General features: G+C 40.9%; 1 protein-coding gene across 1 annotated transcript in view; it reads right to left on the bottom strand.

The window, feature by feature from the left end:
• ank2a (ankyrin 2a, neuronal) overlaps positions 1 to 24,862 on the bottom strand; it is a gene marked incomplete at its 5' end in the record, with an annotated part of 80,721 nt that overhangs the window by 54,370 nt on the left and 1,489 nt on the right. The window contains 33 exon segments of the mRNA XM_083983764.1: positions 31 to 127; positions 259 to 466; positions 556 to 767; positions 889 to 1,043; positions 1,535 to 1,633; positions 1,746 to 1,970; positions 3,842 to 3,877; positions 4,457 to 4,560; positions 4,697 to 4,775; positions 4,887 to 5,013; positions 5,878 to 5,950; positions 6,078 to 6,176; positions 6,268 to 6,366; positions 6,472 to 6,570; positions 6,939 to 7,037; positions 7,258 to 7,455; positions 7,729 to 7,827; positions 7,961 to 8,059; positions 8,143 to 8,340; positions 8,570 to 8,668; positions 8,822 to 8,920; positions 9,031 to 9,129; positions 9,592 to 9,789; positions 9,948 to 10,046; positions 10,213 to 10,311; positions 10,740 to 10,844; positions 10,846 to 10,899; positions 11,945 to 11,968; positions 12,390 to 12,575; positions 12,674 to 12,772; positions 12,878 to 12,976; positions 13,522 to 13,620; positions 19,461 to 19,562. Of these exon segments, the coding sequence (XP_083839890.1) occupies positions 31 to 127; positions 259 to 466; positions 556 to 767; positions 889 to 1,043; positions 1,535 to 1,633; positions 1,746 to 1,970; positions 3,842 to 3,877; positions 4,457 to 4,560; positions 4,697 to 4,775; positions 4,887 to 5,013; positions 5,878 to 5,950; positions 6,078 to 6,176; positions 6,268 to 6,366; positions 6,472 to 6,570; positions 6,939 to 7,037; positions 7,258 to 7,455; positions 7,729 to 7,827; positions 7,961 to 8,059; positions 8,143 to 8,340; positions 8,570 to 8,668; positions 8,822 to 8,920; positions 9,031 to 9,129; positions 9,592 to 9,789; positions 9,948 to 10,046; positions 10,213 to 10,311; positions 10,740 to 10,844; positions 10,846 to 10,899; positions 11,945 to 11,968; positions 12,390 to 12,575; positions 12,674 to 12,772; positions 12,878 to 12,976; positions 13,522 to 13,620; positions 19,461 to 19,562 (3,866 nt within the window).

Here is a 24,862-nt window from a genome sequence, read left to right as displayed (position 1 = left end):
TGCATATTTTAGAATGTAGGCAGTATTAACCTTGCTGATACATTTGTGGTGAAGGAAACACATTGGTTAACAAATGTGAGAGGTGTGGATCCGGTGATGTCTTCCCACTGGGCAGGAGTGGTTCCACCTGAAAGTACAGAAACAGGAACATTAACCCAACCGTCACAGGGGTTCACCAACTGGTTTATAGAAAGGAAGAATTATTGCAGGACTTCTCTGAGCTTTCCAAGCTTAATAATGAAAAAAGCCAAAACATACCTGTAATACTGCAAAGTAAACGCAAAGTGGGAGTCTCCCCACTGCATACTGCGCCCGGGCCATCACTGTTGGAGCTCTTGGGAATAGGGATTGTCATGGTGATTGGTTTGTGGAACTTCCTTCTTCTTGGTTCCAGTGTGACAATTGGGCTGAATGTGGCTTTGTTACCAAGAATCTTTCGCACTAACTCCACACCAATGGGCTGAGCCTAAAACGAAGTACAAAAACCACATAAATCTAACAGCTTCACTGATTCCTTTGATGTCTTACATCTAACTGATGTGTGACTGTATGTACCTGTAGTCCAACTCTGATTTTCTTGGTGAGGGCTCCTTCAGGGAAAACTGCCTGGACCTGGGGCACAAGAGTGCTGCTAAGGACCCCACCCTCTGGTCCAATCAAGTGACTGTCTTGCTTTATTCGTGACACCACTGCAAAATACTGAGGGAAGTCTCGGGTGATGATGCGGCATATTCTTTTCTTCTCAAGCTCCTCTGGAGAATCAAGTTCTGTGAAGATGAGAAATAGTCAGTGTATCCTATGTAAAGTTTATGGAGTTGTAGGTGTGAGACGTTTGAATCCTCTATAAACAATTATTGTTTGGCATCACAGTCCAGTGAGATCCCTTACTTTCATCCATGCCATTAAGTATCTGGTTCAGTTCTTCTTCTGTGAAGTCACAGTGGTGTTCCCTCCAGCTCTCCCCTGTCTCACTCCTCAAGATCACCAACTCTCTCTCTGTGCCTCGCAGGGCTGCAAAATGAGGGATCTCCACGATCACAGGCCTAAAACAGGTAACAAGGTAAAGTCAAACACAAACTGGGCAAACGTTGATGTTTGGGTTGAATTATGCATGACCTGACAAAAAAAGAAAAGCAATCAAAAGAGACACATTTGATCATCAAATTTGATCATCTAGCATCCTGTAGTGCATGCTTGCAAACATAGAAAACGAGAGAAACCTCCATTCTATATCAGGAACAAAATCTAACCAAACAAAACTATGGGGGTTGGCATTGGGCACTGGAGACTGAGAAAATGGTGGGGATAACACAAAAAAAACCAAAACAAGGCATAGGATAAGATTTCAGACTTCAGTTTGTACTTTAAAAGTACAAAGAAAGACAGAAAGTAACAAAATACAAATAAAAAAGTCACAGCATATCCATGTAAAAACTCAAAAAATTATAGTTTTGGGTGGAAGTGGTGGAAAAATGTGGGGGAGCATGTGACCAGGATTCCAGATTGACAGGGTGTCCTCCACCCATGGTCCTACCCGAGGAACTTGGTTCCAGGTGGACCCAGCTGCAGGATACGACTGACCAGGCTCTCACCCTCATTCAGAGGGGGTGGAGCTGTGGGGAGGTGGAGCTTACTGATCCGTACGCAGCACAGAGGAGGAGTGAAGAAGAAATTATGAACACACCACACAACTGTGTATGCACAATCACACCAGCAAATACTCATGCACTCAAACACACACTTACCCCAGGAACTGTGCTCCAGTGGGTCCTACTTCAATGATGCGGCCAGCCAGCCCCTCACCCTCCACCATAGGGGGCATAGAGGCCAGACGGTGTCTCTTCACCAGCCTGCATGTTACCCTTGTAGGTGCAGAACACTTCCTTGGTGGTACAATGATTCGCAGGCCATTGTGACGGCAACCACGCATAGCCCCGCCCCTGGCATCTACCATGAAGCTGACTAGGAAGCTAAAGAAAGAGTGGTTGTTAAAAACTCAAATCTTTGACTATAAGCCACCATGCAAGAGAAGCCAACTAAAGCAAAGAAGGACCTACTTTGAAGAAATCAGTTAGTAATGATACATTAATGAACAGGTCTCAGCAAACAGGATAATATTTCATTCCAGCCTGTCGAGATTCATTCCACTTAATGTTAAACTTGCAAGACAAGTCTTGAGGGTCATACTGTATGTACTTAGAAGCAAATAAGTATGAATTCAGATATTGAATGTCATCAGCAGGCAAATGCTAAAAGTTATATTCACATTTCATTTACAACACAAAATGTTAACACATGTTAACTTAAAGGTGTCCATAGTCAAACTGCGAGCCCAGTACGGGAACTGATGAGGACATGGAACAGAGAGCTGGGTCATTATCAAAATACGGTGAAAAACATGTCCCTGCACTTTCCAGACACACAAATGCTTGAAAATTTAAAAAGATCATCCACATTAAACCAAAATTATGTAATTTAAACCATTTTAAATGATGATGATAATTTCAGTTTATATATTTACTGTTTTGTTTTATTTTTTTCAGTTTTAATTTCCTTTGTACCTAAAAAAACACTTGTCCCACTGCCATGGTTCAACGCTATTGGACAGTGTAAAAATAGTATAAAAATAAGTGGTCAATAATGAGCAAACACTGGGCTTAATATATGAATAAAATTAAATCTAAATTGGCTGTTTAATAATAAAAATATTTTAAAAAGAATTCTGTCCTTCGATTTGGTGTCATTGGTGTTACTGGTATCACAGACCATTATTTTGAAAGGTTAAGAATATGTAAGAGAACTCCCAAGGTCAGAAAGGAGAAGAAGAAAAAGAGCCATTTAAGACAATACATTGTGAGTGTCTCTTTCATGAGTAAAGGTAAAGGTAAAGGTACTTTATTTGTCACATATACAGCTAGTACAGTGAAATTCTTTCTCGGAAAATCACCGTATTTTGATAATGACCCAGCTATCAAATAGAAAAAGGCTGGCAATATTCTATAATCTTCTTATTGAGATCAAAACCCACTGAAAAACTATCCAGAATTGATCGAAAAAGTATTATCTGTGTAGCCAAACTCTGTGTGAGTTTATAGCTCTGTGTTTCAGAACCAAATAACACACTAGAGCAGCACTGTTGCACTGGGCAATATCTGACTTCACTGTGCTGAAAAAGAAGATGGCAGTTTATTATGAACCAATCCCCCATATCTCATTCTGTCTTAAACATATTTTAATCTACCACTGAACATAGTCCAACAAATACACAGTTTACTCCTGTTTTAGTTGCTAAAACAACAGTGCCCACCTGAGGTCTTTTTTTAATGGAACTTTTTATTTGTTACTAGTCTCTACACATTATTGTCTCCATGAGGAACAAATAGGCTTGGAGCATGGAGGACATTGGAAAATATTGAGAGAAGTACTACCACATCATTGAATAATATTTCTTTGTGGGATTTGTTGACAATAAGAACAATACTGAATACCAGACATATTCTTTATGGACCATCAAATTGCAGCTTTCATAAAAGCCCAACTGTGTGACATTATGCAATGTTATTTTAGATGGAATAATATAAGTAGCTAGCATCTCGGTTCTATGTACTGTATTCGCAGATTGCCACGAGTAAATGGGTCAGATCTACATCAAGAATAAACAATAAACTTGGGTGGAACATCTCTAGTTAACAACATCTCAACCCGGGAAATGTTAAGTCATGCATTGTGAAATCATGCACACGGACAGGATGTTGGACAAGAGGGTCAATTAGTAGTGGATGAGGAAAAAAAGCACATAGGAGAGATAAAAAAGAGAGTAGCCAAAAATAAAGAGTATCACCTGCTGTTGTCATTGTCTAGGCACGGAGAGGAACGGCTAGAAGCAGAATACAACAACAACAACACACACACAATCACAAACACAACAAGACAAGAGTGTGCACAAAGAGGCAACAAGAGAATTGTCAAAAAGAGAATAAATGAAGAGTAAAAGAGAGGAAAAACTTGACAGAAAAAGACATATAAGCAAAGATAAAAAGAGAATAGAAAATGTGAAGTGAAAAATAAGGTAAGACTTTCTCTGGATAGTCCGCCTACAGAGACTATTTGTAGCATTTCATTTACGTTTGCTGAACATTCAGATGCTCGCCTAATTTTCACCAACATATATACAAATGTTTAATAAACATGTAATCAGCCATTTAGTGATTAGGCTTTTGGTAAGGAATTGTGAAATCTCTCAACTAATAACCTTTTGTTAAATCTTACAAATACTCTGTAAACTCTCTGTAGTCAGACTATCCAAATTAAGTGTCACCAAAAATAATGTGAGGAAAAATTAAAAGTGATACACAGGTGATTCATACACATACATGAAAATGAGCAATAGCAAGTGCCTTTAGTGTCACTTTTACTCCAGGTCGTTTGTATGTGTGAGATAAAGTGAGATTTATACCCAGAGTGTAGCAGACTTGTGGAGAGCACCACATTATCAAGATGCTCAGCACCCCAGCTCAGACGATACGACTCCTTTTCGTGCTCTCTCGACAACGCTGACATCTACAAAGGAACATTCACACATTCAGAAAATAAATATAAAATATTTTAAACTAACAATAGATTAAACAAGGTTATCAGAGGTTAGCTGAGTCAATAGGCTAATACTGAGCAATATCAGTACATGTTTTATTCTCACCTGGTGGCTTGTGAGCATTTCTTCAATAAGAACTCCTTCTCTTGGATTGAAACTTTGGTGAATGGGAGTGTGCTGCTGCCTGTTGGAAAGCATGGCAGATTTTTGTTTTAGTGATCACCCTAAATTACACATGTGTTGTCCTTACCAAAGTTAGATGTATAAGTGTTACTGCAAATGGGATGTTTGTGACCTGTCCAGGTTGTGGGTCATGTAGCTGAGGCCTTCCAGGTAGTGTCCTGGGAGAGAGTCATCCCCCAGCTCTCTGAGATCCTCTGCTCTCAGATACTCCCCACCATCACCTGTCATAGTGTCCTCGCCTGGGAAACAAAGATGTGCCATTTCAGATATAGCATACAAAATGTATATTTTTGACACCTGGCCTAGAAGTTCCAGATCTTTTAGGACTGATTTTAATTAAACTGACTCACAACCCTGCTGCTTTTTTAATTTATAGCTTAGCCTGATGAACCACATGAGAACTTGCAGACTGGGCCACACTAGCTGCAATTTGAGAAAATGAGATCATTTTTACATGTTTCAGTCATCAGAACAAACTACATACTTGCAGCAGAAGTGAACTGCTACATTTGACAGTGCAGTAATCAATCATCCACAACCATCGTTAATGTAATGATAACATCCACATCCCCACACACTGCATGCGGTTTGATTCCATCATTGCAATAAAACACGACCAACAAGATGTTAGATGAAGGAGGGTGTGCTTATGTAAAATTAGGTCTGTAGCTGCACAACAGCAACAACCCATCGATTGTCAAGGGGCAGACAACCAAGGCATTTAGGTATCAAGGTGAGACTAAAACGCGGGAAACATTATTGTCAAAATTAATTTTCTTAGCGAAAAATTAATTGGCATTACAAATACATTCACTGTTACAAGAACACAAATGTAACCCACACCAAGCTGACAGGGCAGGGCAGATATTGTGCAGTACCTTCCAGCTTCACAGACATCTCAAACAATGGCTCATCCTCCAGCTTCAGAGCTATGAAATACACAACTTTAACATCCACAGCTACACAAAATGTCTCACAGAATCTGACACTCACCTAAAGTATTTGCACATTTCTTTTGCCAGTAGAACAATGAGTTTGATGTGGAGAAATAAATTGTGTTATTTTTAATCTGGTTCTTGCTTGCTCTGTTGAGAATAACTCACCTTCTTCATCTGAAACATCAAGGACCTCCGTCATGGTCTCCGGGACGTTGAGCTTGTGTTTCTCTGTGACCGTCTGTTGTGACATCCGGTTAAGATGATGGAAAAAAATAAAGAGAACATAGAAATGTAACTGGACTCTGTGGGAAATGCTAGTCAAAACTGAAAAAAAATGATCCAAATTCTGCAACGTAAAGGTTTACCGTTGTGGTAGTGACAATCTCCTCGGTAACGACTTTCAGCGTGTCAACCACAGAGATGTAACCCAGACGTTTAGCGATTGACAGAGCAGTGTTTCCATTCTAACAGAAAGACAGACACAGTGCTTGTGTGATGCCATATTCACAGAGCTTTTTTGTGTTTATGAGTGAAAAGTGGATTTTTTTTTCTTACCATTGTCGTAGCATTAGGCTTGGCTCCATGCTGCAGCAAAACATTGATTATGTGTGTGTTCCCTTGTTGTGCTGCCTGGTGAAGTGGTGTGTAACCATTCTGTAGAGCAAAATAAGTTAAAAATGTTAAAAATGTAAAAAGTAGGTGTTTTTAGATTTAACTGAGCAGAGTTAGTGTGATTCAGATATGATATATGAAGTCTACCTTGGTTTTGGCGTTGACGTTAGCACCTTGCTGTAATAGGAAATTCACCATCTTGGCATTTCCGTAGTGACAAGCCACGATCAGAGGGGTATATCCCAGCTAAAGAGTAGAATGAGGATGTGATGATGCAGGGGAAAAAATGTTATTTTCAAACTGGGCTGGTTTGCTGGTTTGCTGTGAGAAGCAGGTATATCTTTAAAATGAATTATCTTAAAAAAAAGAAAAGAAAAAAAAAACTAGTGAGTAAGCACTTCTTTGATTCACAACCATTGCTGAAATATGACCATTATGTACACCAAGAACACATTATCATATGCAAAGCCTCTCATCTGATATCGCTCTATGATGTAGACATTGCCATGCATCTCAACAACCAGGAGGTGGCAGGTATGCTAAATTTGTATGTGTGTGTGTGTGTGGGTTACATTTATAAAACAGCTAGTAGAAGGAATTTCTGTTCCCGCTACCTTAGTTTGCTGGTCCAAGTTGGCATCATGTTTAGCCAGGATTTCTGCTGCACTGACCCTGTCCTCTTGGGCTGAGAGATGCAGAGGAGTCAATCCACTCTGTAACACATAAAGCAAGCATATATCACATCATGCACTCAAACCTTTAACTAAATCACTGCAGCTTATTATGAAAGGTTTCTCCACGTGAATATTGTCATGGCAAATATGTTTCTTTCCTAGTGAGATTGTAAGAACTGACGGTAATTAGTTACAGATACAGCATCCTAACTACATCAAAACAAGTGTCTGACATAATTAAATTGTGTTCATGTTTGACCTTGGTGGCTGTGTTGACGTGAGCTCCTTTGCCCAGCAGCAGGCTGGCCATCTCAGCATGTCCTTCCTGGGCTGCCAGGTGTAGAGGGCTGACTCCCTGCTTGGTTAGGACATTGGTCTCCGCTCCATACTGCAGCAATGCTGCTGCAATGCTCGTCTGGTTTTTTTTGGCTGCAATGTGGAGAGGAGTGTAGCCATTCTGCACAGGAAGCGAGGTTAGCCGTTAGATACTGTGATAACACCTTCCCCCCAAAAACATGAGCTTCTCAGTATCAGTCTCACTCTCTCATTATGCCACCACTCCTTTAATGTAACACCATCCACAAGAAAATATTACATTCCCAAGGTTGTATAATTTGAAATAACAGTTTTCATTAAGTAAACACAAGTGCTTTATTATGAAATAACTTCTGTAGCACAATGCATCACATATAAACAACAGTGTGAGTGTGTAGTACATGCTTGGCCTAACCTTTGCAGTGGCATGAGGTGATGCCCCTTTATCCAGTAGCAATAGAGCTACTTCCTGGTTGTCATAATGAGCTGCCACATGTAGAGGAGTTAGGCCATTCTGTAAGAGGAAAATTATTTAATTAAAAGCAATGATATTTCTGTTATGGAAAAATTTGATTTTTCTGTTTCAGAGCACTGAAATGAACAGGATTACCCTTAAATAATATACAGTACAAGTATCTTTAGCTTACCTTTCCAGCATCATCAGGCAGAGCTTTGCGTTGAAGGAGAAGTTTTGCTACGTCAAGGCTTCCATACTTTGCTGCTACATGTAATGGAGTGAATCCTTTCTGTAGAGTAAAAAGGGAGACATTGGTTATTTCAAATGTACATGTCCAAACTGTTTTGTTATCACTATTTCTCTATATTTCACCTTAGTGGCCATTGAGTGTGAAGCTCCCGCCTCCAGCAGCACAGCGGCAGTCTCTACCTGGCCTTCCCTGGCTGAAATGTGAAGGGGGGTGTAACCGTTCGTGGTGGCAGCATCTGGGTAGGCCATGTGCTGCAGCAATAACTGGACAATATCGGTTTTTCCCAAACGGGATGCAATGTGGAGGGGAGTCTGTTCCTCCTGTGAATGAAGGATAAAACAAACGTGTGTGAGTTGGAAGAGAAGCAAAAGGCATGGAAAGAGACATAGGTTGTGCAATTAGGAGAGCTGACACGAGGGAACCAGAGCTGAGGCCGGCGACATAAACCATGAATAGACTGTGTTTATGCAATCCAGTGGGTAAAATGTGCTCATTTTATAATTAACAGGAGGAAACAGTGATGAACTGATGATGGGACTGCTGACTCACCCTGGCCATGGCATCCACCAACGCTCCATTTCTCAGCAAACAGCGAACCACTTCCATCTGACCTGCCCGTGCTGCCATGTGGAGAGCCGTCTCGCCACGCTGATAAGCAAAGACAGAACGTTTACAAGCAGCAGCTGCCAGGCGCTCGCACTATGAAAACTGATACTTGAATGACATATGCTTACTTACCTGACATATGTAATTCTGACCACTGAGTGCAAGTTACAAATAAATTGACAGATTCCTACTCACAATGTTACGGACATCAGGAGAGGCTCCATTCTGCAGCAGAAGGAGGACGATGCTGAGGTGACCCATGAAGGCTGATACATGGATGGGGGTCAGACCAGACTAGAATAAGAAAAAAAAGGAAACAGAAAGGATATGCATTACATAAAAGGGGCAATAGAAGCATGTACAGTATTATGCCAACCTGAGGCCTTCCCAGAAAAAAATCTCACCTCAGTAATCGCCTGGATGGAGGCGCCATATTTGACCAACAGTTCCATCACCTTCACTCGGTTCTTCTTGCAAGCGATGTGGAGGGGAGTGAAGCCATTCTGGTGGAGCGAGTGGGAGAAAAATTAATAGGCGTAAAATAAATGTCTGTATGATCTACAATTATTCTTCACACTTTTGAGGAGCATTTTTATGGACATTAGCTTTTTATACAGCTGACATTCTGGTGACTAATTACTCAACTTATGTATATTACTTTTTCCAGAAATGACAAATTGCCAATTAATTCTTCCTGGAGAAAATTATGCTGTTGTTGAGCAGTTCATTTTGTATCCTTTAATTTTTCAATCATTGTCCTAATTATCAGGGTTTCTTTGTGGCAAAATTAACCATAACAATGATCAACTTCTCTCAATATCAGGTCTTGGTATTGACAATAGCGTCTGTCACTTGTGTTTGCAAATGTTAATATACTGTATACCTGCAACATGTGTGTATTTTTATGAGCTTGTGTGATGCCTATTTTTGTCCTTGTACAGTCAATACTTCCTGAGAACACCTACCAGTGCTCTGGCATTGGGATTGGCCTTCTTGTCTAGCAGCAGCTTGGTGACTCTGTAGTGGCCACAATGAGCTGCGACATGCAGTGCTGTGAGGTAGTCCAGGGTGACATCATCAACAGGCGCCTTGTGCTGCAGCAGGAATTTAACACACTCTATGTGGTCTCCCTGGGCCGACATGTGCAGTGGGGACAGTCCATTCTGTGTGGACACATGGACATGTGCCACAGATCAGAAAAAATTATATCAAGAAGAAAAAGGTGACAGAGAAGAGAAGCAATAAGGAAAACTAAAATCTAATAACACATATTAGACACATTTAATCTGATGAAAGTGGTGCTGGCACTGCCGTACAATACCTTGGTCCTGGCTAAGATGGGGGCTCCTTTCTCCAGCAGCAGCTCAACTGCAGGATCATGTCCACTCCTGGCTGCACAGTGCAGGGGGGTCAACCCATCCTGAAGGACAATCACATATGCACAAAGTCACATAAAAACACCAACACATAAATATACACAAATTACAGGCATTAATAGAGTTGTGATTGTACTCTCTTAAGCAGTTGTTAGATAATTATGACAGTTTATTAAAAGCTGATGTCCAGACTTAAAATCAGAGTCTCACCCTGGTTTTAGCATCTATTTGTCCCCCTCGGTCCAACAGCAGGGCCACCATGTTGGTGTTGCCTCTCTTGGAGGCCACATGGAGAGGAGTTATCCCATTCTAACAAAGAAATCAAAGAAAAGAAAGGAAGATTTACCACAGCATACACATTCACAAAAATATAAGTCACAGTGAGCAGAAACTATTCAAATCTCATTCTAATTCCACTGTATTTAAATGTGTGTATCTGTTGAGTTGAATGTGGTAGTAGCAATACACATCTCTAAGTTATCAAATGCATTATAGTAAATAAACTAATTTTGGGCACCAGACTCACATAGGCTACTTAGCTGAAAACATGCAGAAATAAATGCAATATTTGAAATGCTACAGAGAAATGCTGTTAGTAAAGGCTTAGATTAAATAGGAAAGTTATGATGGACAATAGCAAAAACACTGTTCAGCAAACACGCGTGTCATGTTTTACAGTAACAGACAGCGGTTGAGAAAGTGTCTTGATTTGCTAGGAAGTGGAGATAGGGCGCTACCCTGGCTGTGAAGTCCACAGCAGCTCCTCTGTTCAGCAACAGGGTGGAGACATTCACGTTACCATAGTGAGCCGCGATGTGCAGAGGGGTGAACCCACTCTGTTTGAGACAGACAAGGAGAGAGGTTGGAGGAAGAGAGTGAGAAGGAAAGAAGCAGAGGCTGAATGTCACAAAAAAGGCGGAATGGAAGAATGATTGAAACAGCAGGTGAGGAAAAAGGAGAACACTTGCAAAAAAAGAGCAAAGGTAAAATTAAAAGAAAGAGAGAGAGAGAAAGAAATAAAGAGAGAAAGAAAGAAAGAAAGAAAGAAAGAAAGAAAGAAAGAAAGAAAGAAAGAAAGAAAGACCAGATTTTTCTGTAGCAGTTACAGGAAAGAAACTTGATTCTGCCAAAGCAGTATCATGATGAGGCTGCATGCTGAAAAAAGAAATCAGATATGTTGGTGTAAGAAGCATAAGAATTAGCATATCCCCGAATAGCACATGCTATACATAATGCATGCAAAACCCTGTAATTCCGCAAAGCTTGTTAAAAAAAAAAACCCACACACAACAAATGGCAAACAAATGAAGCAGAAAGATCTAAGGTCAAAATAAAACATTCAATACCAAAACTCAAATACACAAAACTATGTGTATCTGCTTGGACAGACAAATATCTACAGTACACAATCATAGGGTGGGTTCAGTCCTTACCTTCCCATTCTGATAGACATGGTGCAATTTAATTAAAAAACAGAGTTAACTTAAAGATCGAGGTGTTTCAGAGAGGAAAAACAATGATATTTACGTGCTCAGAAGTATACATGCTGTAGATTATGCAGAGAAAAAGAGCAATAAATGAGGAAGTAAAACTATCAGAATAAAAGTAAGTATAGAAATATGTAATGCTAACACATTTTAAAGAATTGTTTATAATTTTGAAAATAAAATAGAGTAATAAAAAAACAACCAGTAACTAAATGCAATAAACTGACATAATCTGGGATCTGTTAATACAACATACTGTGTTTTACTGTCAGCCATGCAGGAGTGTGTATTACAGCGTAGTTAGCTGCATGCTTTCATATTAGTAACACATTTTTCTCACGTGCAGGATTTTACAATTCCTGATTAAATAAGGGAAAGATCAGGATGAAAGAGCTGAAAAAGATGGTCAGAAGTGAGAGATAGGAAACAAGTTAAGAGGTGATGAGTCTGTATACCTCTGTGGTTCTATTGACCATCATCTGGTTGGGATGCATTGGGAGAGAAGTGGGGGATAGGGAGTTGGGTTGTTAAGGAAAGGGCTTATCACGACGTTCAAATGACACACAGGGTAAGTTTACAAGGTCACACAAATAGAAAACAAAATCCAAATACAAGGAAGTGAACAAAAATGGTTGCCTCAGTCCATTAATATGATCATATTTCTAAACTAACACACACACAATCGATAAAAATGAATAAACCTGTCAACATGAAAAATGTATCCATTCAGTCAGATGCATTATCTCATACTGTCTGGCACCTTCTCTACATTTCTCCTTCCTTCTCCCATTTTGTATTTAACTACTCCTTCCTGTTCTCTTGCAATCTCTCGCTCCACTGCGCCCATCACAACCCCACCCTCTTGCTCTCTCAGTTTCTTCCTGCCGCTTTTTCCCTCACCTTAGATTGGACGTCAGCGTTGTGGTCGTTCTGGAGCAGCAGCGCGGCAGACTTCGTGTCATCTTTGCGGGCTGCGATGTGCAGGGCCGGTAGTCGGACCTTACCCTTGGTGTCGTGCTCCAGGAGCAGGGAGACCACTGCATTGTGGCCCTGCTGGAGAGCTATGGCCAACGGAGTGAAGCCGTCCTGGATGAGCAGAGACAAGGAAGACAAGAAGTAAAAAGTCAGAAGAAAATGAAAATGAAAAATGTATACGTGAGTGTATTGATCACACAGACACCAACCTCTGTTGCAATGCTTTGGTTCCCTTCATTTTCCAGCATGTATCTCACCACCTCCAGGTGATTCTCCTGGGCTGCCATGTAGAGTGGGGTGAAGCCATTCTGCAAGGACAATAAATACATACACACATACAATTTAAGATCAGAGTCTTGCCTTACACACTTTTATATAGTTTAGTGTAGCTTCCATTTATTGAGTCTTCTCACCTGTGACTGAGAATTGACATCTGCCCCTCTCTTCACGAGTAGTCTTACTACTTCTTTTTGTCCTGCCAGCGCGGCAATGTGGAGGGCAGTGTTTCCTTTCTGCAAAGAACGTCATATATTTTGTGTGAGTGTGTATTGTGTGGGTACAAATCCCTTCATACTTTCTTGAAAACCCAACTCTGCAAAGAGATAACACGCAAATGTTTTGCTCATGTGTCTGTAGATATTTTAAGGATGTGGCGGTTGTACACTGAATAATACCAAAGATCATACTGAAGTCAATCCAAGGACATGGGCAGGAAGGGCGACAAATTCCTTCCTGGCTGTTTACCGTTGCGAGCAGTTGAACGTGATGCAGTGGACGTCCGCAGAGCTTACCCCACAGTCACTCCCACTCCCCTTTCTCCTTTCCACTTGAAGTAAAATACCTCTTCATGATGATTTACACAGTACGTCTCAACTGATACCACCATACGTTAAGGATTCTCCTTTTATCTCTCTGTTACCCAGCTATCACTTTCTCCCTCCCTCCTGTCTTTTTCCCCCCACAAATATCCCCTTAGTGGGGCTAAAGATAGAACTGTGCTATGCTCATATCTGCAAGGTTGATACAGCATGATGAAAACACTAATACATGCACATACCTTGGTGGACGAGTCAACAGGTGCTCCTCTATCCAATAGTTCCTCTACTAAATCTGTGTGCCCCTCTTTAGCTGCTAGATGTAATGCATTCAAGCCATTCTGGAGAGAAAGCCAACAGAAAACATCAACATAAGACTTCAAGAAAACAAATATGGTTATGTGATTATTACATAACAACATTACAGTAATCCCCAGCTAGGGCAATAACAAGAATCAACAACTGCACACTCCATTGAATCTATTGAATTGAGAATACAATATGCTGGCACTTAAGGCAAAGCTATAAGTCATAGTAATGATTCATGCATCATATTGTACATGTATTTGTACTATAGGCTTTATGCACAGCTCCACTGAACTTAAACAAGCTCCTTTATTTCCTGTTTTACATTATTGGACAAACTGATTAATCCAGGTGTGTCTGACCATTGTGACTACTCAGACACACCTGGATTAATCAGGAGCTTGTTTAAGTTCAGGAAGTAGTGGAGCTGTGCATAAAGCCCATTGAATCCATTCTTTGAACATTGAACTTAACAGTAGTGGAAAATAATGAATGCATTAAATCATTTTTAAAAATGGGTAGAATTATGAAAAAAGATTTGAAAACTTAAACTTATGCACCAAAGAACAACCTAAAAAGAAACTGTGTCTGATTTTCCTCTGAGGTAGAATTAGTGTGAACATTCCAACAAAGGCCTCTGGTCCATCAACCAGAGCTACAGGTCAACAGCAGCAGCAGCAGCAGCAGCAGCACAGGGAGATGAAAGTGGAGTAAATGTTTCACTCTGACATGCAATCACAACATAACTGATGTATTTATACAACAGACACATGAACACATTTCCTCTGAGACAGATATATATAAACACAAAGACGCATGATTCACCTCATCATCCTCTTCCTCCATTCTGCGCTGTGTCTCTCTGAAACCAACCAACTAAGGAGAGTATTTCAAATCCTTTCCGTTCTTTCTTTCAAACCAAATGCCAATCTCTCTTCGTCTTCCTTCCTCTCTGTGCTTTCCGTTTCTTCGTAATTGTGTCTTTGCTCTTTTTTTTCTTAATCTTTTGCCTTCTTAAATGCTGCACCAAGCTGCTTTTCAAAGTGATGGAGCACCGGCTATCAGCACAGGTCCTCTGCCTCTTTCCTCCACTGCCCTGGGTGAGGCCCAAGCTTCTGGGTCCCTGCTTCCTTTTCCCTCCTTGCAAGCTCTCCGAGATGAGTCAGAGTGAGGAACTGTGGATCCTGACTTTGGAGGAACTGTTAACACCTCTATCATTGCCCCTTTCCTTCCTTCATGCACACACACACACACACACACACACACGCACACACACACACACACACACACACACACACACACACACACACACACACACACACACACACACACACACACACACACACACACACACACACACACACACACACACACACACACACACACACACACACACACACGCTCTTTCTCTCTCCCTCCCTCTCTCTCTCTCTGACTTGCCAAATGCCAAACAGTCAAAGGGGTGTCATGTTTCTGCACAGTCATAGAGGGTATGTAGGACATAAACACACACACAAACATTGGTAGTCATATATAGAAGCTACTGAAAATGTCAACCTTTCAAAATGAAAAAAAGAGGGCAATTCCTCAGAGGCGTATGTGTGTACAGTAAGTGAGAGTCCAGTCAAGTGAGCGACTGTGTCCCAGATGTATGACATGGCTTTAAAAGGGTACAAGTGAGAGCCACCATCATTTCCTGTCTATGTCCTAGAATAAAATACAGGAAAACATTTACGTTCACGTGCTTAATATTTCTAATGAGCTCTCAGTGAGGAACTGGAAAACCTTAATTGATTTATCATTGGCATTTTAATTCCATGCAATTTCTTTCTGGACTGAGTCAGCAGAAAATCACTTAAAGCAATCTGCTTGATAAATGACTTTTACTATTAGTCTGTTATCAGAATTGTAAATCATTTAACAATTTCAGATCTATTATAAACATCATTATCATCCTCATAACTGTTGGCAGGTTAAGGGCGTGGTCACACTAAGAAGAAAATGCTTGTAGTTTGCTTTTGTCAGATTGCACTGGTCTTGTTTCTGGTGTCATCATGTCAGTCAGTCATTCAGTCAGCCAGTGACATTTCAACAGCAGCGCCAAGACACAAGGTGACACAACTTTCAAATGTGCGACTAAGTGCTCTTTGCTGCAGTCTGAACGAGCGGAAAGTTGAGTTTCAGCTTTAACTGTACATGTCCGTTCTGAAATGATGGACTTAATTACGCAATCTTATTAGAGCGTTTCAATCACATTTCAACTATTATGTTCTCCAAAAGACACAAGTACAACCCACAACAGACACACACATATACAGTATACACACTAACACACAAACTGATCTAAATCTCCTTTTCCTCTGAGCTGTAAGTAAAGGCTTCATTTAGCTAATGGACGTTGAGCCCTGCAGGCAGTTTGTAGCTCCCCCTGGCAGGAGGGAGCTCTGTCCAGAGCAGATAAATAGTCATGACCGCTGACCTTTGTTATAATCACAGATGGTAATAAAAATGTCAGGTTTTCACCCAAGTGTCAGAGGGGATAAATGGCAGAGGAAAAGAGAGCAAATAATGCAAATGCAGATTAAAAAGTAATATCACTCACCAAGGATTAACATTTTAGAGAGTAGATTAGAGAGGAAGTCCTTCAATTGTGAGGACATGGACATGACAAAGCTCTATACAAAGTCACACATTGACAAGTTAACACACTCATATGGAACATATTGTGTCTAACCAGATCTTATATTATAAACAGATGAAAACATGCTTGTGCATTCATAAAGTCACAAATTGGGGGCTTAAACAGCCTGTCTCATTCATAAAGCCAGTGAAATAGAGAAGGATAGTTTGACTGTGGACTTGGAAGACAGGGAGTATATATCTCTCTCTCCCTCTCTTAAACTGACTTGGACAGCTTTCCGCCCTTGGCGCCAGACTCTGGCCGCCGCTACAATGTTGCTGCTTTCTAGGATCTGACTCTTCAGTTATTAATGAACAGGCACACAAGGGCAACACTCAAAACTCCTGTGTGACGTTCCAGCGTGCCCCATGTACTTGCAGACATACAGACTAATCATTAGTGATGTAAGCCATTCATTTTGTTATTGGATCATATCTAATAACAACAAAGTAATTTATATTGCTGATATCATAGTGTAAACAGCTCTTACAATGTGAAAATATAATCTACAAAATCCAGTTTGTGTTTAGATACAAACATGAGCTTTCATGTTTTTAAAGTCACCGCAAATTACTGAGTTGTTTCTTTCAATTAGGCAGGCCGCTGAATTTTAATGAATATTACTTCATGTCTGTTGATGCTCTTATAATAATCAGAGCACTGACTCTTCTGACTGCAATGTTGACAGAGCAGTTACTGATAATGTCTCTGTAATTGTGTGGAGTGCCTTTCCACTGACGTGATTCTCATCCACTCATTTCCTTGAGAGCAATTTTGCTGCTAATCAAGAGTAACATGATGCTTTTGAATGATCATCTGGGTGGTCTACTGTATTAGTGTAGTGTTTGTGCGGTATGAAATGGCATCATGTCTGGGTACATTTCAATTACCACATTTAGGATGGTTATACTGTATACCACAGTGTGGTGAGTTTGCCAATGTATCAGGTATAAAAAAATATCTCTATGCCAGAAAATGTCATCAGGCATATTCACCAGAAAGTTACATCGGTGTGATGCTTGGATGCTTTGTTTGGCCGCGTGCTAAATGTCCTTCCTACAAAAGGTACATTAGCTCTGGCTTTAAACAGCTTATGACAATGGAGTCAAAAACCTATGACCATGACAACACAGAAGTCTGAACAGCTGGTGATGATGGTGATCCCTCACAGTATCACAGTCTGTCAGAATCAGACAAAATAACTGTCCACCTACGGTACATGCCTGGAGGAGGAATAAAATACTAGACTGGTAAAATATGCATGTAAAGGTCTGTAAGAAAAACAGACTAAAATTGACACATGGAACCAATAACACTAGGAGAACATGTTGTATGCAATGTGTGTCCATACAAATTTGGATATTTATTTCAAATTAAAGTGTGTTTGTGTGTGTGCACCCGCACGCGCGCACATGCAAAATCCAAGCAAGTCTGTTATCTAATCTCCTTACAAGATTAAATTTACGGTATTACACTATGTTGGCATTGGTCCCTTGGAAACACACACACACACACACTTGCAACAGGAGAGCCGTGGCCTTCATAGTATCTGTCAGGGGTCAGATGATCACATTTGAGCCCTTGTCAGGTGACCAAAAATGTCAGTGACATTTTCATATATATCCCAATGGTGCCCTGACTGTGTGTGGCAGGGGGCTGTGTGTGTGTGTGTGTGTGTGTGCGCGCGCGCGTGTGTGAGGTGTTTCTGAGAGGTCGATGCCAATTCAGTGCAATGAGCAGCAATTAATAGTCAGGCCTCCCTCTTGGTGCACAAAACAAACCCCGGGGTGTCTATGACAACAACAGTACAGCTAGTAGAGCTGTGGGTGAGCAGTTGTCAATTCCTGTCCGCCAGCCAATCACAGACAAGTGTAAACAGTCATTACTGAACTGCTGGAGACTTAGAAAAGGCCACCACCAATGACACAGTAGCAAATATGAAGAGCTGATGATGAACACGCACGCACACACACAGTCATGTAGCCAAGCTCCCTTCCTTTAAGCTACCTTGTGACTGCTGTAAATCACACTGACATACATGGGCCAAGGGGGTGTGTGCAGAACTGTAGGGCGCGGGGGGGGGGGGTTGGCATACTCCCAACTCCCTCCTCCTCAGAGGAATCTGGGTGCGGGTGGGTGAGGGAGGTGGGGGTGAGAGCAGCTGTTAGAGAGACTCTTCAAGTGCAGCTGAGACTGGAAAGCAGGGTGTGGTGCAGGGAGAGGAGATGTTATGATGCTGTGGGGGGGGGGGGCTGGCAGGTTAAGGTATGTGCTGACCGCGCTGCCATGACACAGCAGACAGTGAATGTTCATTTCAACAGGTTTTAGACCGACAGACGAGTTTACAGCTCTAACCGTCTGTGCTGCTAATGAGAGCATGTATTACATGCGCTGTATGCTGGCCTTTATGTGCCTCATAACGTCATTTAACATTATGAAGCAAACGGGGACCATGTGGATAGTATTCAGAACTATGTCAAAACTGTTATTTTAAAAATGAGCTCACTTCAAAATAAGAATAAATTTGACAGTCGACAATAAAACAGCTTGTTTTTCTTTGGCAAGATTTAGACTTAAACTGAGGGCACAATGAATTAAAACCCTGACTGGAGTCACAAGACTTAAGACTTAAGCATAAATCCCTCCATGACTTTGTGACTCTACATTGCCCTCTAAGGCATTTATTGCTGAGCCTGTTAGTATTTGCACGTTGCAAGAAGATGGCAACTGACTACAAATATGTACAGCTTAGTCGAAATTCAACAACTGGAATTTAAATAGTCTATAATGCTCCCACGCAACTGCACGAAAAGCTACAGCTGTTTCATAAATGTTTTCTTAATATAAGCTGAATATAACGACAAAGTCTGACTGTCATCTACAGTACACAACAACAAATCATTGGCACATGCTTGCTCTCCCAAGCAGTGACACATTGCTGATGATTCAGGGGTTATGTGTCACTTGTCAATCATGCTGCACCAATGAATATATGGAGATTGAGTGAGACAATTAAACTATAGATTCCAGCTAAAACCCAACTTGATGTCAACATACTGAAAAATGCTTACTATATAAACACGCTCCATCTCAAATAACATAAACCAAACACACCACTGTCACTAGCATTGAAATGAATTTGCTGTATGAAGGAATAAAAAGGTTAAAGGTATGGCTGTTAAGAGGCTGACTTACCTGGTTACAGGTGCTGATGTCTACTCCATTTTTCAGGAATTCAAGGACTTTGTCAATGTTTCCAGCCCTGGCAGCTCGAAGGAAACTTGTGTTGCTGTCAGACTAGAGGGATGGAGACAGAATGAAGGCTAATATTAGAAACCAGAATACAAACCATACTCATTTTGAAAATTAATTAAAATTAATTACATTTCAGGTCTCCATTTGGTATGCCTGGTAAAGATGGCAGTGGAACAGTGTAAAAGGTCAATTCAGGCATATTTAGGTCAAACGCCATTTATTACACCAAAAGTATATAGAACTTTTTCTTACCCTGCAGATAAAACACACAAAACACATTTGCTATCTTGAACGAACTATGTATGACATTTTTTTATTATTATAAATAAGTCTTAAGGTTTATTATATAAAAGGGATGGAAAGTGATGAAAAGAAGAAAATGAAATAGTTGTTTGTTGTTGTGCATAGTTTATTTTACATGATGATTCAGAAAATGTCTAATGGTTTTATGGAGGTCAGACCTCCTTGTATCAATAATTTGTCTGAGTTGGCTAATCTAAATTTAGCCACCAGACATCAAGGCAACACACACACACACACACACACACACACACACACACACACACACACACACACACACACGGCAAGTACAGTATGTGGTCATCTATATTTTGCCTCATCTATGTGTACGCACAAATGAAAAAGAATATTTAGAAGAAAAAAAAATCTATGTGTACGCAAATTTTGAGTTTCACTCCGAAGTCTTCAATAATGTTGACCTAGTTCCCTTTAAAGGATGTACAGTAACTCATGATCCACAGGGCCTCTTCCTCTGACCTGGATTCAATATCAGCATTGAAGACTCCTCAAGACAACCTGAGCCCTCCTCAAAGTTTTACTCACAGCGATCAGCAGAAATATCTCTGCAGCAAGAATGAAACTTAAGAGCCCAACTGATATGGGATTATTGAGGCCAATACCAAAGTCAGTCCACGAGAATCCAAAGTGAGTAAGATCACAACAAAATTTTGAATTTCAAAACTTCTGCTGATCGATTCATACACACACCTAGTAGGTTTACATAGGGCATCATAATAATAACGGAAACATAGCAACACTTGCAGACTTAATCCAATTGTGCTATAGTAAGTGAATTGTCAGACTTCCTTTGCAGACTACAGTACCACTGGGTCTATTGATTGGATAGTGTTGACAAGATATCAGTGTCTTTTCAGAGGGGTTAAGGCAGGAACATGTCAGCTGCTCACCACTGGGTGTTAGTCTGTAGGGTCAGCAACATCAAACAAACTCCCTCGTGCATGTCTGGTTTGAGGCCACACCCCTGTGAAGGGATCAAGGGTCAAGCCCCTCACATGTGATGTCACCACACACATAGACAACACGCCTGCGGCAAAGAGATTAACATGTTTCCTTGAAGACGAGACTAAGTACAGCATGGGTAACAAACTATGGAAGTTCTTAAAAGAGCATAATCATGTCTCTCCATCTCTTACCAGTGAATCATCAACTTCAGGTCCAGGGTCAGCAGCTCCATAGTAGTCAGCGTGTTGGTTTAAATTGCTGTCATTCCCAGTAGTATTTAAAGCTTTATCTGATCCACAGGCCTGACATGTTGCCGCATTACCCATTGTTACCTTGCAAATTTGTTAACAATTTCCCAGCTATATCTTAAAACAGAGGCTGTTGCTCTTTCGCTTTATGACTGCGTGGTATTGTATGGTCCACCAAAATGCAAAGCTTGTAGTTTCTCACTCAGCATCCTTTGATAAAAACCTCTCCAGCTCACTTCCTTGCTGCATCAATGAATCTTACAATCCATTAAATCTCTCCATGTCTTCTATCCAAACATAATTAATGTAACCAAATCTCACTTACTTCACTATTACCATCACTCTATCCCTTCTCTGTGCCCATTTATCCCTTGCCCAGCTAAAAACCATTAGCTTTCCATATCTTTGTCTCTATCTCAGTATGAGAACAGAGTCTAACCGAGGCCCATGCCTTGCCTACTCTTCCACTACTTCTCCCCTCTCTCTGTAGGATAACAACTGCAACCATAAACATTTAACCCTAACTATCTCCCCGCCTTGGCTATTTTTAAACTTCTCAGGCCTGCTATCCTACCAAGTCCCCAACCCCTTGCTGAGTGTGTCCAGAAGCGGGGACAGCTGCGTTTGAGTCGTGCCGGAGACTGTGTGGCCTGTGGTGCTTCCCAGGAACGCCAAGGTTCAATGAGCCCGAACACAATACTTAGATCAAATTTCACTGACTTACAACAATCCACAGAATGTGTAGTTCAACATTGGAGGAATTAAGAAAATGTTATGAGATGTAGACATGATTCAGAAGACAGGTAACGTTTTAGCCATGTGCATAGAGTTTCATCTGAGAAATACCATCATAAAGTTTGCAGACGACACAACCGTGGTTGGACTCATCTCTGGGGGAGATGAGTCGGCCTACAGGGATGAGGTAGAGCGGCTGTGGGTGTGGTGCAGGGACAACAATCTGGTCCTCAACACCACCAAGACCAAGGAACTGATCGTTGACTTCAGGAAGAACAAAACGGACATTCATCCACTCTACATAAATGGGGTCTGTGTGGAGAGGGCAACAACATTCAAGTTCCTGGGAGTTCAGATCACAGATAACTTGACCTGGAGCGACAACACCACAGAACTGGTGAGGAGGTCACAGTAGAGACTCTACTTCCTCAGACTCCTCAGGAAGAACTGCCTCTCCCAGAAGCTATTGTTAGCCTTCTACCACTGCTGCATTGAAAGCTGGCTAACATACAGTACTGTCTGTGTGTGTGGTATGCCGGCTGCACAGTAGCAGAGAAGGTGGCGCTTCAGCGGGTCATAACCACTGCCCAGAAGATCGTCGGCTGCACTCTCCCCACTCTGAATGAACTGTATAGCTCCCGATGCCTCACAAAGGCAAAGAAAAATCCTCAAAGACACAACACACCCTGGCCACTGTCGGTTTGAGCTACTCCCCTCTGGCAGGAGATACAAGACAATTAAAGCCACCACAAACAGATTTAAGAACAGTTTTTACCCCAAAGCAGTGACTGCACTTAACACTGAGTAATGATGAGTGGTCAATGTGTGTTTTATGCTTTTTTTAATTTTTTTTTTATGTTTTTATGAAATTTTGCACTGCAGGAGATGCACTTTTAATTTCGTTGTTGTGGAAATGACAATGACAATAAACGTATCTATCTATCTAAATGCTATAACCACAAATGCAGAATATTCCAGGTACTGGTTCAAACTCAGGACAGCATGATTGACGTATGATTCTTCAGATTGCATCCAAACAGAAGTGCAAATCAACAGATTGTTAAAATGCAAAAACAACTCTGGGCTCTGCAATTAGTAAAGGGATAGTTCAATAAATTGGTCCATTCTCCCTATAGTGTTAGGAGTAGTTTCGTTACCTTTAATTGTCGGTGCAAGCTATTTTCAGAACCGCCGAGCCAAGTGGCGAGCTGCTCAGAGCTACGCTACAGAGGCTTATGGGATTTCTTGGTTTCCCTCATCAAACACATCAAATACACAATCCAACAACTTCAGACTGCTCTCGTGGACAAGTTGTGACCTGCACATTCACCACACTATGAGATAATAACGGAACATTACGAGACAGAGTTGTTTTAGAGGTAAATTCATGCAAAACAGCTGATGCGCGTTCCCGTCGGGGGCAGTTATACAGCAAGCAGTCTCTGCATTTGCCTCGAAAACAACTCTGTCTCATAAAGTTCCGTTATAGCGTGGTGATTGTGCAGGCCACCATTTGTCCACCAGAGTGTTTTGGAGATGTTGGATTGTGTATTTGATGAGTTTGATGGGGGAAACCAAGAAATCCCATTAGGATTAGGTAGGAAAGGCACAGATTTTATTTAATTGTATTTATTTATTTGCATGTTTTGTATTGTGTTGTGTTTTGTATTGTGTCTCCTGTATGTATGTATGTATGTGTGTGTTTTTAGGTATCTATGTTTCTCTGCCATGAAGCACACTGCACCAGTAGAGACTGGATTGATTGAAAACCAGCTGTAATCTGTGTTTCTGTGCAGGATTTGTGTAGATTGACCCGCAAACGGTCATGTAATGAAGGATACTGGATTATACACTGTACTCTGTCCATGTGTGTGCTTACAATGGAGCTACAATACACATCCCATCAGCAGCTTAATTTAAGTGTACAAGAGCACCATGTTTTAAGCACTATCAACTATGTCTGTATTACAAGACCAAAACCATGATGAGGACAACTGCTGTAAAAGACAGGCTTGATTTAAATAGAGAGAGCAAAGTGTATGATAGTATACTTGATTTTGCAAATTAGGCCAACTTTTACTATTCTACTCACAAACCTTTTAAGATCACTTACTTTGTAATTAGGGCCACGGTTATTGTGTGGATTTTTTCTTCTTTTTTTTTTATTATTCTCCTTCATCTTCCGGACGATTTTCGATTCGCTACTAGTTGCAGGACAAATTATATATCAAAACGTGCGGTTCGATCGGGATCGGGGTGCTATTACTTTTCTCAACAGTTTACGAAAAACTGCGCAAAATTTTGCATTGAAGTCAATGGGACGGGCGAAAAAAAAAGAGCGAAAAAGACCAATCATTGGAGTTTAACAAACGTCTACTGCTCAGGCATACTTTCACCTAGAGACTTCATTTAAACGTTAAACAGTAGACACAAGTCTTGTGTATTGTTGTATTACTCCACGTTTTGATAGGTCATATAGTTTTTGATCAATCCCTGTTCAATGACCATGATCATTTTTGGAGAAATTATGAGATTATAATGGTTGTGTATTGCACGGAATGTTCGTGTCAGAGTGCGTGACATCATCGGTTAGAGTGGGAGAGATGCCAGAAAAACTCCAGATTTTTTCTCTTTCCACACTCGGCCCGGCCACAATTTACACTCTACACACATAATTTTTTCAGAATTTGTAAGACAAACTTGTTATCTCTCATATCATGTGCTCAAAATATCAGAGAGACTTACAGAATTTACAGAATAAGCCTCTGAGTGCGGCCACATCTGTCTCTGCTCCTCATTGACTCCAATACAAATATATATATCCAATATCTATATTTACTGTAGAAACACCAAATCGTACCAATTTTTTCAGGAAGTCCTTAGAGCAATGTGATCTGTGTTTTGTTCTGATAGGAGTTACCGTTTTGTCACAGTAAGCCTAAATGTGAGACCGGTGCAGAGGCAGAAAATGGCTCTTTTTCTCCACGTTTCTGTCTGTCTCAGCCTGGGGGGCCCCTATCGCCGTGGTAACCACCTTGAGTTGCCGTGGTAATGTCTGATTCTCAGGCCAGAGCTCGTTAACTTCATAAACAAACC

This window comes from Trachurus trachurus (assembly GCF_905171665.1).
Source record: "Trachurus trachurus genome assembly, chromosome: 1".
NCBI lineage: Eukaryota > Metazoa > Chordata > Actinopteri > Carangiformes > Carangidae > Trachurus > Trachurus trachurus.
This window is presented reverse-complemented; position numbering and strand designations above follow the sequence as displayed.